Raw genomic sequence first — 15,519 nt, forward strand, 5'->3', positions numbered from 1 at the left:
GCTGGGTCAGCTGCTGACATTTTGCTTGCTGTGGCAGCTGCATGGCACAAGTTTACCCATTAAACAGGACCATGAGGGAACAAAGTGGAATGTCTTGGGCCGAGTCACAGAGCAGGACGTTTCCTGGACACCAGGCCCTGAGATCAAAATGACAATTAATTCACATTCAATGACAATTACATTTTTTTGTTGAAGCAAAATCAAAATCCGGTTGGCAATATTCACAGCTACTTCAACCACGCCATGTCCATTTCTCAAAGGCATCCAGGAATGGAGAAGACTAGTAAAGCCATACATTACATGAAGGTGTTTCAATGGCAAGGAACCATGCCTTCCAATGCCTCGCTGAGGAAAGCTGCGTCGGCAACGCCAACATTGGATTTTTTATTACATTTTTTTCTCCTTCAATCCTCTTATTTCCTGCTTATGCTTCCTGTTACCATGGCAGCGGTGTGTTTGCATGAGCACCTGATTTACAGCCACTCTGGTGGCTGTGGGGGAGTATTGGGAAGCCCGGTCAGATACCCTCTCTTTAGGTAGCGAGCTACAGTGAAAATGACAAAAGGCCCTGTGTAGGCCTTCACACATATATACGGACAAACACACTTGCACACATACAGGCAGAGGCACAGACACACAGTCTCTTTCCCAATGCGCACGCACACACACACACACACACACACACACAAACACACAAACACACACATACAGTAACCCTTGATATTAATACTTTGTTTACAAAGATAAAGAATGGGATACTACATGATCTGGTTCCCCCTCCCAAACACAAATACAGACACACGCACCTCTACTTGCGCTGGGAGACGCCGGTGAGCAGGGAGGTGTGATCAGAGAGGCCCCCCCTGTAGCCAATAGCCTTGTTCACATTCCCCAGCGTAGCAACAGGGAAGGCCATGGGTCATAGATTAAAAGGGGTCTCCCTCGAGGTTCAAACCTATGCATTTCTAATAGAGCCCAGTTCGTCTTCAGCAAGCTTTGCATACACTGGTGATAGGTCAGTGGCGTGTGAATCCATACACCCCCTGCATTGTATCTCCGGCGGATATGAGCAGCCTGGCCATTCCCACTGGTAGGTGAACTTAGTGCAGGTTATGCAGGTTAGCAATGCTACGGAGCCAGAGATGGGCTCAGGGTAGGTTACACTACCGGACATGAAGGAGGGGGCAGCATACGGTAAGTATGCATATCACAACGGTCTGACCTGGTTGTTCTTTATCTCCCTCTCTGTTGTATGTATTGTAAACGGCTGCCCTTTCACAACCTCCCGCTCCATTATGTAACTGGGGGGCAGGTTGCGTAGAGGGAAAGGAACAAAGCCCCTCAGGCGTGACGCAAATTTTTTTTTTCTCACTTCACTCACCGGTGACACAAACAAATCCAAAACTATGGCCTCCTTGTTAGTCAGATCATGAAAAGGCCAGGTGTGTGTGTGTGTGTGTGTGTTGGGGTATATTATGAATTATATAAATGTAATAAGGGTGCTAAAATGGCCCTCTTACCATACTACCAGCATGTGTTACAATAAGCATTATTTAGTAGATGGGGAAGGCAAGAGGCTGCATCTGCAGCTTTTTAATGGGTGCTATGGGCATGACTTCCATTACTTATCCTCATTAATAACTATAGTATCTCGTGTACCAATGGTGGTAACCATCATTAACACCAGTCGCTAGTGGCAAATGAAGGCCTACATCAGTCAGTCTGAATAAACAGCACTCAGCGATGCGCTTGTTTTCCAGATGTGCGGAAACAGGCTGGTCCAGCCCATGCATGAAGCGTGCTTTTTTTTGTGCTCTTCCATCGCCTAAGGCAGTCCAGGTCCGGTTGCATGCCTGCCTCTTGTGCAATGCAGTTCTACAAATAATAGCACTGCTCCATCTAGTGGCGATAAAAATATTGAGTGTCCTTAAAATGACAGGTTATTTTAACCTGTCTAATTTTGACAGGTTAAGATGGACATGAAAGATCTTGAAAACATTTGTTCATCAGAAAAAAAAACTAAAATGTTTAAAGTTTTAGAATATAAGTTTTATTTTAGAATATATATGTAATATATCCAGTAAAATTTCCCAAATTTCCCCCCAAACATGAAAAAAGAAAGATCAATATATATATATATATATATATATAGTCAAAAAAGAAAACCGTCCCAAATTCAGTAGCCTAGAGTGAGAAATATTAACATTCAGAGGAATGATGAGGTTTGTAATGAATGGAATTTCAGCTTTATAGTCAAATTCAATAAGTTAAAACTGCACCATAGAAATTTAATTTTTGATAAAAACATTTACAGGAGACCCATAGTCCAAGTCAATTGTGAAAAATACCTCTGAAAGTTGGGAAAGTCAAGCTTTTTTCAAATAAATACACGTACATGTTTGATTATTTTACAGCCAGCAATTCAAGCTAATTCTCACAACTACTTCTAGGCTTGTTATTACCATTGTGCAGTCTTTTTAGGCATGTCATGAAGGTGCAAGTAGGGGTCAGGCATCTTGCACAAGGATGCCTTTAGGTACATTTACATTCAGGCCATTTAGCAGACTCTCTTATCCAAAGCGACTCAAGAATGAGAAGCAACAATATATCGCTGTCGGTACAGTAAGGATGTTCATAGAACAAGTGTCAAGCACTTACAATTGCTTGGTCAATCCATTCCCTGTATTCAACAAAGATAGGTATAGGATAAGGTTCTTTAAGTGCCAGGGGTGTTTTTCAGAGTCAGGGAGGAGGGAGGTAAGGAGGAAGGCTTTGTAGAGTCCAGGTGAACTCTGAAAAGGTAGTCTTGAGACTCTTGAGTGACTCTGCAGTCCTGACATCGGCAGGGAGCTCGTTCCACCATTGCGGTGCCAAAACAGAGAAGAGTTGGGACATTGTTGTGCGACCTTAGCTTGCTTACAGTGAAACAGACTAAAACCTCAGCATGTGAGATCTGAATGCAACACCCTAAGATCAGAAAGCAGATCAGCTACTCCAGATTGACAACATATTCTGATTGGGTTCTGATTGCCTTCACAGACATTCAATACATTAAACAGACATTCAATACATCAAACTTCTTACCTGCAACAGGTTGTTACTGTGATAAAGCCAGATGTAAATAAGTTATCTGAATTGGTCAGGCAAGAGTAAGACCCGAAATCCCCAAACAAAGCAAAAAAGAAATGTATGCAATTAAATTGCATAGACGATGTGCATTAGAGTACTTCTCAACTGTCAACCAAGTGTTATCCAAAAGCTAATGAAATTATACGAGGATGAATCAAACAGAAAGTTGACATGCCAGGGTTGTTAGCTCAAAGAGTTAATAAGTTCTGATGTTAAGGATGTCGCGAATTAAAGTCACGAATTCGAGTCACGAATGTGAATGCAGGTAAAAAATGGCTCCCAAATCCTCCAGCATTTTTAAGGCACCGGCTTCATTGCTGACATCATGTGGAGAATCCTGGAATTGAGGACTAGGTCAGTATTTCCTTCATTCTTTCAATATGTACATCCAACACAGTCAAGGAACATCATAACCCACCTTCATCTGTTTAATTGTATCGTGTCCATAGTAGTGGATTGGATCATTTGGGTTTTTGAATGAGGGGTATCCGAAACCAGCAATGTGAACCACATCACAGTAGTTTAGAGCCACAAAAATGGCCAACATCCCTGTGGTCGGTTGCAATGTCTTCGGGGAAAAAGAAAGAAAAATTCCAATATATTATTTTAAAAAACATTGTAAAGGCCAGTTATTTTACAGAACGTATGTGTACATTATTAATAAAATCACACACACACACACACACACACACACACACACACACACACACACACACACACACACACACACACACACACACACACACACACACACACACACACACACACACACACACACACACACACACACACACACACACACACACACACACTTTTCTGCCACTAGAGGTCCCTGGAGGATTACAGATGTACAATGCCAGGCCCACTCTCTACTGTTGTCCCAGTTGTGCTTTGTCTGATAGAAATAAAGGCTTGCAGATCGGTTGAATCAAGAGGACTTTTTAAAAGTGGGCTCTATATGAGTCAACCATATTTCTGTCTTTAATGAAAACGAGAGACTTAGACTAGCCAATGCAAAACTGCAGATAATTAACCATGTTGTTCGCTGCTTCACTGACTATAATAATTATCCATGTTCACAGAGGGAGAGAGTCAGTTCCAAACAGCTCCGTTACCAACCAAGAACCAAGATAAACCCCGCCCATCAGTCCCAAACCCTTGTCACCTCTGGGGAAATACCCCCATCTTCCTGGTGGGTGTACTGCTGTTTACAACAGGCCTGTTTGGTTCTCAGTTATTCCAGGAAGGCCTCAAACAGAGACTGCAAGGCCTTACCTATTGCTGGAGACGTTTCATGTTCAACCAAAGCCTATGTTTGGACAATCTTTCGGGATCTCATAAAATAAAGCACTCGCTGTCGCCACCATTTGGCTGAGGTAGGCTACACACCGGCGCCGACAGCACATCAGCCAGACCGGGAACCGACTGCCACCCCTGGAGTCAGCCCACAGCAGCCCAGGCCAAGCAAAACCTCCGCCCAAGGCCCCATGCTCCACAAAGGAGGATGGAGAAAGGCCCTGTCGCCCTGGGAGGATGGGGATGCACACCTGTTCATTACATTGAGCAAATCAATGTGTACAAGTTGAACTAGCTATCACCACCCTCACTCTTCAGCTGTGATAAAAGACACTATTCTAAAGACACTTAAGATTAGCTTGCAACAACAGTGAACCTTACGTGTGTGTGTGTGTGTGTGTGTGTGTGTGTGTGTGTGTGTGTGTGTGTGTGTGTGTGTGTGTGTGTGTGTGTGTGTGTATGTGTGGTCCCCCATGCATTAATCAGGGGATCCTGGCTGAGGGGGAGAAGGGGGTGCCCTAAACCACCACAACTGAAGAGCCAGACCCTAATGACCCTAGCTAATGACATTATGAGCTTCATACTGACACAAGAAATTGTCAGAGAGGTTGGGGAGCCATGGTACACCATTAAAGTCGACGGAACCTGCGACACTCCAGGTCAAGAAAAACATTTCAGTAGCTGTGTGTTACGTTGAGGACAATTACAAAGTATGGGAACGCTTATTAGTCATGACAACAGCCGAAAAAAAATCGGATGCTGATACTGAAACTACAACAATAACTGATGAGGTGACAACGGTCAGACTCGGCACTGACAAGATATTAGGGCAGGTTTATGATGGTGCATCCCTTAAGTCAGGGGAATAGGGAGCAGTGCTAAAGGTGGCTGTGATTACCATACGTGTACTGTTTCGATCATCAACTTCTTGTGCAATAACGCAGCTGAGCTTCAAGTTCACAACGCACCTCATCCAGATGGTTACATCCCTGTTACAGCCCCCTAACCGCATGCTACAAGCCGAAAACATGGACTTGTTGCTGGAGAAACACGTTACCAGGACAACTTTGCAACCAGACCGAATTGTGTGCGTTATGGAACACATCTGTACCAGCGGCCAGTAAGAAAGGCACAAAGACAACTGGTCCAAGTAAGAGAACGTGTGTTGTAGACCGGAAACTACGTATGATGTAGTGGAGGAAAATGTTGGACCAAGCAAAACAAAGGAAATTCAGTGCTAGAGAGGTTGTTTTATAGTGCTGTGAATGCAGTGCATGGAGAGCTGTGTGTGTGTGTGTTTTGGTGAGCGTCGAACAGAGGCCGACAGAGGGAACTTTTCTGTGACAAAAGGCACAGGTGACGTGCAAAATACTACTTTTATTAGCAGAGCATCCTTGTTTAATGAAAGAGATGGGCCTATTGTTTGTACTTGTACCTTCGAGAAGGACCTTACCAGGAGATTCAGAAACAAATGGAAAGGGTACCGTTGTATTTATGGGGGTGGTGTAAATGATGCATTGCACGTGACACTGCCATGCAATCTGTGGGTGGTAGTCGACTGTATGGTTGATTTTTGCTTAAATGGAGGATTGCGACTTCTATAGTATTAAAGCGAGTTGGCTTATAGCATGTTCAGGGAACAATGTAGCCCACACACGGCTGGAACATTTCCCCAGTAATGGTAACGCAATGTGGAAATATTGTCAATTGCAGCTGTTGAAACCACACGGAAACTGTTACCAATAGTCAGTTGCGCCGTTGTTTGAATGTCTTCATGCATGATTAGTATTTTTTGTAGGAAACAAGTTAAAGCTTGCAAGTGTAGTACAATAGTTTGAATCTTGGGCTCCATGAGACTCCAGGACTTAAAAAACATGATGGAGGTGAAGCAGCAAAATGGGGGTGCCAGTAGCCTCCTGGCCTCCCTCGTTTCTGTAAATGTACTGGTTGCAATGTTCTATCTATCCAGCATGGACCAAGGGTGTTCAAACGTTACACTCCTATGTTTAAACATATTTTACATCAAAAACATCAAATAAAACATTTACACAAAGCTACAGGGTGTGCACTGTGCTACAAACACTGGCACCGGTCCAACACTGCCAATATATACACACTTTCTTAAGGGTAAGGTGTTCATATTTACTTAGTAAGGGCTTAGTAAGAACTAGATCTACCTATAAGTCACCTTGACAATTGCATATTGGTAATATAAGGCTGTAGCACAAGTGCCATGTTTAATATAGTTGGGATCTAGACAAATCACATGAGACACCCAAATTGAGGGGTTTGCATCCCTGATTAACAACATGATGAGTGATTACAAAAAATGAGTGTGTCCGGAAACACACAAAGTTGCTCCAGAAAGGAATGTGCTTCAATTGAAGTTTCTGAATTCTCTGGACTCATTTGAAAACATTCCCTTGTTTGAAAACATTCCCACCCAACCCAAAATAAGCTGGTTTGCCAAGATGATAAATGTGTCAAATTACAGTCTCTGATGTGTCATTGTTTAGCACACCTAATCCTACGAGTTGCAAAGCAGACTTTGCAACACGATCTTTCCTATTGTTGAAATCAGCTTCAGTTCCATTAAGGGAATCGCAGTGCTGCTTGTATGTGAGGAGGTTGTAGATTTTCAATGTAACTGTGCTGTTGTAACCATCCTACACCATCAACCGTAACAAAGCATGAATGCAGAATTGACGTTGATAGAATTGACTGCCACTTACTTTGACAGTACTGCGAACAATAGCTTAAGTGATGTGAAGGTTGGAAGTGAAGGTTGGAAAATATTTCTGTAGCTTCCTCAAAACTTTTTACTTTTGTTTTGTGCAATTATTTTGCACATACATGGATTTATTCATAATTGCTCCCTGTTTGGCTGCATCCTGTGGCTTTGCCTTATCTTCCTCAAACTCTGGCTCAATGTAGAACACAGTCATATCTATAAATGAAGGTTATAATCTATCCTGTTGCACTCTACACCTTTACACCTGCAAAAGAGACTGGGTTACCATGACCATTGTGCTCTTTAGTTTGTGTTGCATTAGTTTCTCATTATGACACACACAGGATAAAACCACTTATCCTGTATTCACCTGTTATTTTTCTTCATTATGTTTGCTAGCTTAGCCATCAGCAGCATTGTTTATGATACCTTTCTCACTTTCCATCTCATCCAGAAAAGCTGTGTCTAAGCTTGAAGGCTAACACAGCATCCGCAGGTGTTATGTTATACTTTTTGATTTGGTTGTATCGCTGTTCAAAGTAGATACTATAGTCTGCCAGGAACAGAAAAGTATGTTGTAATTCCATCACAATGCAAAATAAATATTGTGAATAATTGTTTACTCTTTTTGACAAAAGGATGGTAATTCTGAAGCAAATGTTTAAAACATTCAGAAAGAAATGACAGGGAAGCCGCCATCCTTAAAAAACAAGAGCTAATTATTTACAACGGGATAGTGCCGTTTTATCCAGAATTCAAAGAGACCTGTTGCACACTGAATGCCAGGAAGTTGTACAATGGAGGCTAATCTCCATCTTGTCAAGCAGTAGTTCCCCTCCTCCCCACGCCCTCCTCAAACCGAGGGGAAAACAAGTTCCAATCCAACAGAAGCTTGTTTGGTCTTTTGGCATGCAGGCAGGGGTGGTCTAATCACAGGATGCAGTAGCAAAACATTAACCTCTGTGTCGCTGGCCGCGAGGAGAGCACACCAGTATTAAGCTACCGACAGGCGATGAACAGAAGGTCAGGATGCAATCTAATTTATGTGATGAGTGAGTCACATCAAATAAAGACGTGACTCACAATAAACAATGCTTCAAAAAATCCATAAAGTAAACTGTATATTTTATTCTCATCTTTTTTTATTTTTTACTAATGGGTACCAGTGAGAAAAATGTAATGAGCAGTGGCGGCTGCTGGTCTTTCAAAGATGGGAAGCTCATTTTCGGCCTACATCATATAAATTGTCAATTTATGTATATGTCAATTATGCTCTCTGTTCCTTTTCAAGGAAATGCTCTGTCATACCAACTAGCTGTCTTTTCCAGTGACTTGACCAGTGTCCTCTCAATGGCCAGCAGAGCTAGGCTGCTTAAACGGCCTTGGCCCATTGTGTTACGGGTGTAGGACTAGAGCCGCTTTAAACAGGATAAGCTCCTTTATACACCTGCAGATGTAGCTCCAATTTTTGCCACTAATGAGAACAGTTTGAAAAGCTGAGGCATTGCACTGTCCAACTCCATGTATTTAAGGAACACCAAGAAATCACACAGCTGTCCCCTGTCCCCCTGCAAGTCCTGATCTGAATACAGGACTTGAAGTTAAAAAAAAAAGCTGTTCTATGCAGCCTCATTGAAGTCTATGGACGCTGAGCTTCAACAGGCAAATGCACTGTGATGCTACGGGAATGCATGAGAAGGAAATCGAGTCAGTCAACCTGCGATAAGCATCTGATTCTGAACAAACTCTTAGAGATGGACGTGTTCTAACACATTTTTAGTCAATGAAATGTTAACACAACAGTATATATTTGATAATTTAATTTTTGAAATTTTAGGGGAAGGTGACCTTCCCTAGCAGTCTTGGAGAAATCACCACTGGTAATGAGACAGGGAAATTGTCCAATTCCCAAATGGACCCAAGGGGTAGGTAATGGAGGAACGCATCTGGATAGTAGGGCCAATGGGAAAATCACCTCACCTTCCCAGGCTTGGAAGGTAGGGGAATCTTCAGCAGTCGGTCTGCTGTCTGGTGGAAGTAGTAGGGGTCCAGCACTCTGAGTTTACTGATATCACCCAGCCATATCAGGGGAGGAAGCTTCCAAAAGCCTTTCCTCACCTAGGAGAAACACACACACACACACACACACACACACACACACACACACACACACACACACACACACACACACACACACACACACACACACACACACACACACACACACACACACACACACACACATTACTCAAGGAAGGAAGACTCTGAAACAATGGAACAACAACAATAGGGATACAATGGAAAGGAGAAAAGCAAAACAATTTGAAATCAACACTTTGTTAAATTAATTTAACTGAACGGATTGGCATTCAAACCACCATGTCTCTGGTAACTAGGAGCAACTGGAAACTGATGTGCAAATTAGGGGTAATGACCCTCTGACTATTAGCACTGGCCCCAGGGAATGGGAGGGGGCAGAGCGTGGGAAGGACAACACTATGGAAATGTATGTTTAACGCTTATAGGCCCCTGGCACCACAAACATAAAAATCTGGTAGTTCTAGAAAGAATAGGGTGTGTACGAGTGTGCTCGAATACATTTATAAGAAAAAGTGTTGAATGTAAGGCATAGAGTGGGAGAACCAAAGAGTGGAGAGAAATGTTTAAGAAATAACAGAAGCACGCGTGGCCACATACTGTATATTTGGGTGCCTGCGTTGTGGCGCACAATGTACACGTTTACGAAAAAGACATCACAATAATTGGTTGCACAGAAGTTAGTCTTGTGAGCCCATCCCAATTTTACAAGTTCACATTCAGTTTCTCTCTGGAAATTCGTCTGGCCTGGAGCCTGTCATGAGCCTTTTTGAAAAATAAAATTGTAAGACGCCAAGACCAATCAGCGATCAAGGGGAGGTCATTTCAGTTCATGACGAACAAGGACATGCAATCTGCCAAATGAGAACAATGGTGGCACTCATGGAAGAGAAGCAATCCAAATGACTGAATACTCATTTGTTGAAATTCTCTTGTTCTCTCTGTGGCTGTCGCATGCCCATAATAAAAATGATGAAGTCTTCCATAAGGCAAGGCAGACCTATTGCTAATACCTGCCATGATTTACCAAATGTAGAACAACTGATAGAGGAAGATACCATTTTGGTCGTTAAGTTTGAGGAAGAAAACAAATGTCCCACTGCAAACCACACACTGACGCCTCTTGCACACTACCTCCGTCCGTCGACGGATGACGAAGGGTGTGTCTGACATATGGGGGAGTAGTCTTTGTGGACTCAGCCTGCAACAGGGGCAACACTCTCCTTGCGCTCTCCTTGCACCAAGCGTTATAAAGCCGGCTTTTTCCTGCGTCTTCCTGTTTGTTGTTGTTATTGCTAAATAGATCCCGTAGTCGCAAGGACAGTGTTGCCCCTGTACGTGTACCACAGCAATCGCCCAATTCTTAAATCCATTCTTAAATCCCCCGCTGCCGGCCGGCTTTTTGACATTTCCACGGCGGGTTGTATCACAAAGACCATTTCATTGGACATTGTCCAAGTAGCGGCACACTAGTGTATTTGCACAACCGCAATCTGATTGGCCAACGGACCCGTCGCTTCCCGAAAAGTTGAACATTTCTCAACTTTTGACGCCAGCCACGGAGCCGACTTGCATTTCGAGGGCGCCCCATGCAAAGTCAATGAGATGCGTCCGTTGACGGCGGTAGTGTGTAGGCGGTAGGCGTGACGGCTCTTACACACTGTACACGTCCGTCGACAGAAGAGAGTGGGTGTGTCCGACGCATGGGGTAAAACACGATCTGCGTATAACGTGTGTATAACGTGCGTATAACGGGATATGATTGGGTGACGGATTCGTCGCTGTTAAACTTTAGTTAAAGTTAAACTTTTCTCAACTTTTGGACACAAGAGACGGAGCCGATCTGACGGACAGACCCACAATGCATTTTGGGAGCGTCCCATGTAAAGTCAATGAGATCCGTCGACGGACGTGTACAGTGGGTAGGGGGTGTGACACAACGTTCACATTGTACATGTCCGTCGACGGATGACGGAGGGCGTGTCTGACGTATGGGTACGCGATCTGATAGGCCGACGGATCCGAAATGTTCAACTGCAAAGTTGAACATTTCTCAACTTTTTGACACAGGCAACGGTGCCGACGCAATGGATTGACCCACAATGCATTTCGAGAGCGGGCCATGCAAAGTCAATGACATCCGTCGACGGACGTGTACAGTGTGAACACGGCAGTGTGTAAGGCAGGCCCGCATTATCAGACACCCTCCACATACTTCTCACCCTGTTCCTTTTCAATAAACCTTGACGCTAGCTTAACAAGTTGAACACAGTGCACATCCTGCTTTTTTATGATCATCAGAGCCTGCAGCAGGTGAAGATGTTTCAGATGTCAATGAAACGTTATCTCTTTTGAGTGTTTCCTATATCCACAGACTTTTTTGGTTGGTTATTATCAAAACTAGAGTTTCCGTTTGATGCTTCATATGCGGACATCGATGTCGCTCAGACATCGGTAGAATCAACGGGGGGTTTAGGGGGGTGGGCTTGCAAGGGGCGGGATATGACATAGGGTCTAAGTTTGCAAGAGGCGGGATAAGTGCGGCTGCTGTCATTCTAGTATGTTTTGGTTTGACCACAGACAGCACGGAGGCAGAACGGGCAGAACTCATCACGATCATCTTAAATGTTGATGCAACGATGAATCATATATTCCGTAACATCCAAAGCATTGATCAATGAAATATTGGAGCATGAGTTAGACACAAATATAAGAAACGATGAAGAAGAAAGGCGTCGCAAACGACGTTACCGGAGAAAGAGAGCGTCTTTTTTCCTTCATTTCACATATAACAAACACTGCGACAAATGTTATTGATTTCTGATTTTTTTAGTGCATCAAAAGTCGATGGTCATTGGATAATGCTGCGATTATGTCCCTCCCACGGACGCTCAGCGTCTCTTGGGGTGAATGGAGGAGTGGGCTGGCCTGGACTCTGGGCTTCTGCGTGATGATTGGAGGGTCTGCGAAAGACTGAGTTGCCATTTGATTGACAGCGATTTTGAACTATAAAACGTCGCCGGAGCTCTCTTCAGTCCTCAGTCCCATTGTGGATTTTGCAAGCGAGTCGAAAGACAAACCAACCTATTTCTTGATATTTGCTTGGCGAAATTGCTAGACAATTTTCATTGTACATTTGATACACATAATTTCATACACACAATTCCTTGTTTCAGTTTAACATAATTCACACATTTCCTTGTTCAAGTTTGATATTGTTTTGGTAGTTGGCCATCACTTTTATTCAGGGAGCCTGAGGTCTGAACTTCAAGTCCTGTATTCAGATCAGGACTTGCAAAGTGACAGGGGACAGCTGTGTGATTTCTTGGTGTTCCTTAAAGACTTGGAGTTGGACAGTGCAATGCCTCAGCTTTACAAACTGTTCTTATTAGTGGCAACAATGGCAGCTACATCTGCAGGTGTATAAAGGAGCTTCTCCTGTTTAAAGCGGCTCAAGTCCTACACCCGTAACACAATGGGCCAAGGCAGTTTAAGCAGCCTAGCTCTGCTGGCCATTGAGAGGACACTGGTCAAGTCACTGGAAAAGACAGCTAGTTGGTATGACAGAGTATTTCCTTGAAAAGGAACAGAAAGCATAATTTACATATACATAAATTGACAATTGATATGATGTAGGCCGAAAATGAACTTCCCCTCTTTGAAAGACTAGCAGACGCCACTGCTTCCTATTCCTCATTTACATATAAGGTCATTTACATTTCCTACAGAGAAAATACTACCTTAGGGGTAGTATTATTCAGGAGATTTTCAGGATACAAATAGGATTTTCAGGATACAAAGAATAGCAGGAGAATACAAATCTGGACGTTGGACATCCTGAAAAAAGACTACCCCTGAGGTAGTATTTTAGCAGAAATGTTTCGGTAGAAATGTTAATCACCTTATATGTGAATGAGCAATAGAATGTCAGCATTTCACACCAGTTGAGTGGGCGTGTTGATGACGCTTCAGTATATGTTTGCATGTCATTGAGTGGCACCCGTACCCTAAACGATAATCAGCCTGTTGCCTTTTGTTCGCTGAATGGTTTAAACAATATTTAAATGTGGCACCGCTTTTCAGAGTCATTCGTGGTGAACGCTAAATGATAGGTCTTATCGTAACCCTCACATCATTCAATAAATTACAATACTTGAGTTTACAGCTGAACGCGTATATAGGAAATGTTTTTTATTATTATGTTACACCTTTCCTGCTGTCGGCTCCCAGACCGTAGTCAAGGAGCACAGGGAAGACTTTCCCTCCAAGAACGATGTTCTCTCTGGGGTAAAACCCTTCACTTTGACCGGCAGTGGGTCTGCTTACAGGTTTGAACATGATCGGAATGAAGGGGCCACCAATTCTTGACAGGCTGGGTAATTCTTAGTTTCACTAACTTTAGAGTACACATTTGCACAGACACAACCAAACTCGTTCATTACTTCACTAAACAGACACACGCTACCGCTCGCTCGTCCACTCACAGCCAGTCTCGTGCATTCATACGCTAACTCTCGTAACAACAACGTTATTATTGACAACAGTTAGCTGAACATTATAGGGTCCCGTCCTTCAACTCCCTGTTTTCTCAGTTAAACACAGAAATCAACTACATTTTCCCCAGTGTTTCTTAGATGTGAAATGAAGCCAAAAAAGACGCTCTCTTTCTCCGGTAATGCCTTTCTTGTTCGTTGTTTTTTCTATTTGCCTCTAACTCATGCTCCAATCTTTCATCGATCGATGCGGATGTTGTGGATGAATATGATATATGATGCATCGCTTAAGATGATCGCGATGAGTTCTGCCCGTTCTGCCTCTGTGCTGTCTGCGGTCAAACCAAAACAAACCGAGACCCTACGTCATATCCCGCCCCTTGCAAGCCCCCCCCTCCCTAAACCAGCTGGAGATTCTACTGATGACTGAGCGACACTGATGTCCCCATATCGGGCATCAAGTGTAAACTAGAAAATGTAATCCCACGCATAAGGGATTACTGTGCATAGAAATGCCTGTGATCTTTATGATCTTTTTGCATGTCACTTTGGATAAAGCCATCTGCTAAGATCTATAACCATATTTCAGTTAAATTCAGCTGATTGGGTTGTATAGCCAATGCAAAGATTGATAGTTGAGTCTGGATGAGTTGAGTTATGGTTGGACAGAAATCAGACACTGAACATAGAAACCATCAACTTCAGTCTCTTGTCTTCTCTTAATTGCATAACCTTTGTTGTGCTTCGCTCAATTAAGAGAAGTGTGAAAACGGCTTATGTATGCAAATAAATTATTCCATAGCTTTTACTGTTATTCAGGGATCAAAGTGCATTGACTTTTTTTAAATGCATGGCAACTACTATTGGTTAGTTGAAAATAATAATAAACAGCTTCTTCTGAAACTGAAAATTGTGTTCATTTACCGAAGCACCTTAGTGAAATAAACTAAGTGGAACAACAGCTAAGGCAGAAACCTACCTAACTATAGTGAAATAAAGCACAGGCTTGTGTGGGGGAGGGGGAGAGGGAGCGGTGTGTGTGGGAATGTGGCGTGTGTGTGCGGGCATGCTGTGTGTGTGTGTGTGAGCTGCGGGCTGCTTGGCACATGCTCACTTGACCAAGTGTGGAGGAACAACTTTCCAGACAGGCCAACTATTATAATAGTAAGATCTAGCTTACTCTGGCTGGTTTCTCCAAGTTGCCTACCCTGGCTTTATCAGAAGGCTTTTCTCAATGTAGTTTTTCCCTCAATGCAAAGCCACAGCGATATTTGGAAATCAATGGATGCCCGACCAGACTGATTCATTCATTGGCCTGATATTAATTGTGAAATTCAAAGTTAATATCAGGATGGTCTCATGAGTCTACCACATTGACCAATGGTCAACCTTTCATTAGCAACACTGGAAATTAGAACCAAGTTTTGTTGAGTCTAATTAGCGGTTTGCTATTACCGCAAACAGGGTGAAAATGTGCATATATCAGAAACTGATGGCCGACCCTTTTCTCATTGTTGACGATGGATTTGAGCCAGTGAAGGTCTTGCTGTTTGAACGGCACCATGACCATCAGGGTGTCGGGGTTGTTATTTAGGCCTGGGTTGTTGGATGCAGACTCCGGGTAGAAGAACCTCATGGTGGTCTTGTGGCCCACGTCCTCTTCATAGCCCCTCACTGGAGCATCATTCAGCCTGCACAGGGGACCAGACAGCACAACTCCTTAGTCCCCATTGTTGGTTTTATTCTGAGACTGGAGTACGTCTTGTTGGTGGC

General features: G+C 43.3%; 1 protein-coding gene across 1 annotated transcript in view; it reads right to left on the reverse strand.

Moving 5' to 3' along the window:
• Window positions 1–2,065: 2,065 nt before the first annotated feature.
• The window catches only part of st3gal4 (ST3 beta-galactoside alpha-2,3-sialyltransferase 4), a 39,720-nt gene continuing 26,266 nt past the window's right edge, over window positions 2,066–15,519 (reverse strand). Inside the window, exons 8-11 of the mRNA XM_084466296.1 lie at window positions 15,248–15,437; window positions 9,137–9,274; window positions 3,548–3,697; window positions 2,066–3,466 (exon numbers count right to left, since the gene is read on the reverse strand). Coding sequence (XP_084322422.1) covers window positions 3,377–3,466; window positions 3,548–3,697; window positions 9,137–9,274; window positions 15,248–15,437 — 568 coding nt within the window. The 3' untranslated portion in view covers window positions 2,066–3,376. The remainder of the gene's footprint in view (window positions 3,467–3,547; window positions 3,698–9,136; window positions 9,275–15,247; window positions 15,438–15,519) is intronic.

The sequence above is a fragment of the Micromesistius poutassou genome (assembly GCF_964030765.1).
Source record: "Micromesistius poutassou genome assembly, chromosome: 4".
Lineage (NCBI taxonomy): Eukaryota > Metazoa > Chordata > Actinopteri > Gadiformes > Gadidae > Micromesistius > Micromesistius poutassou.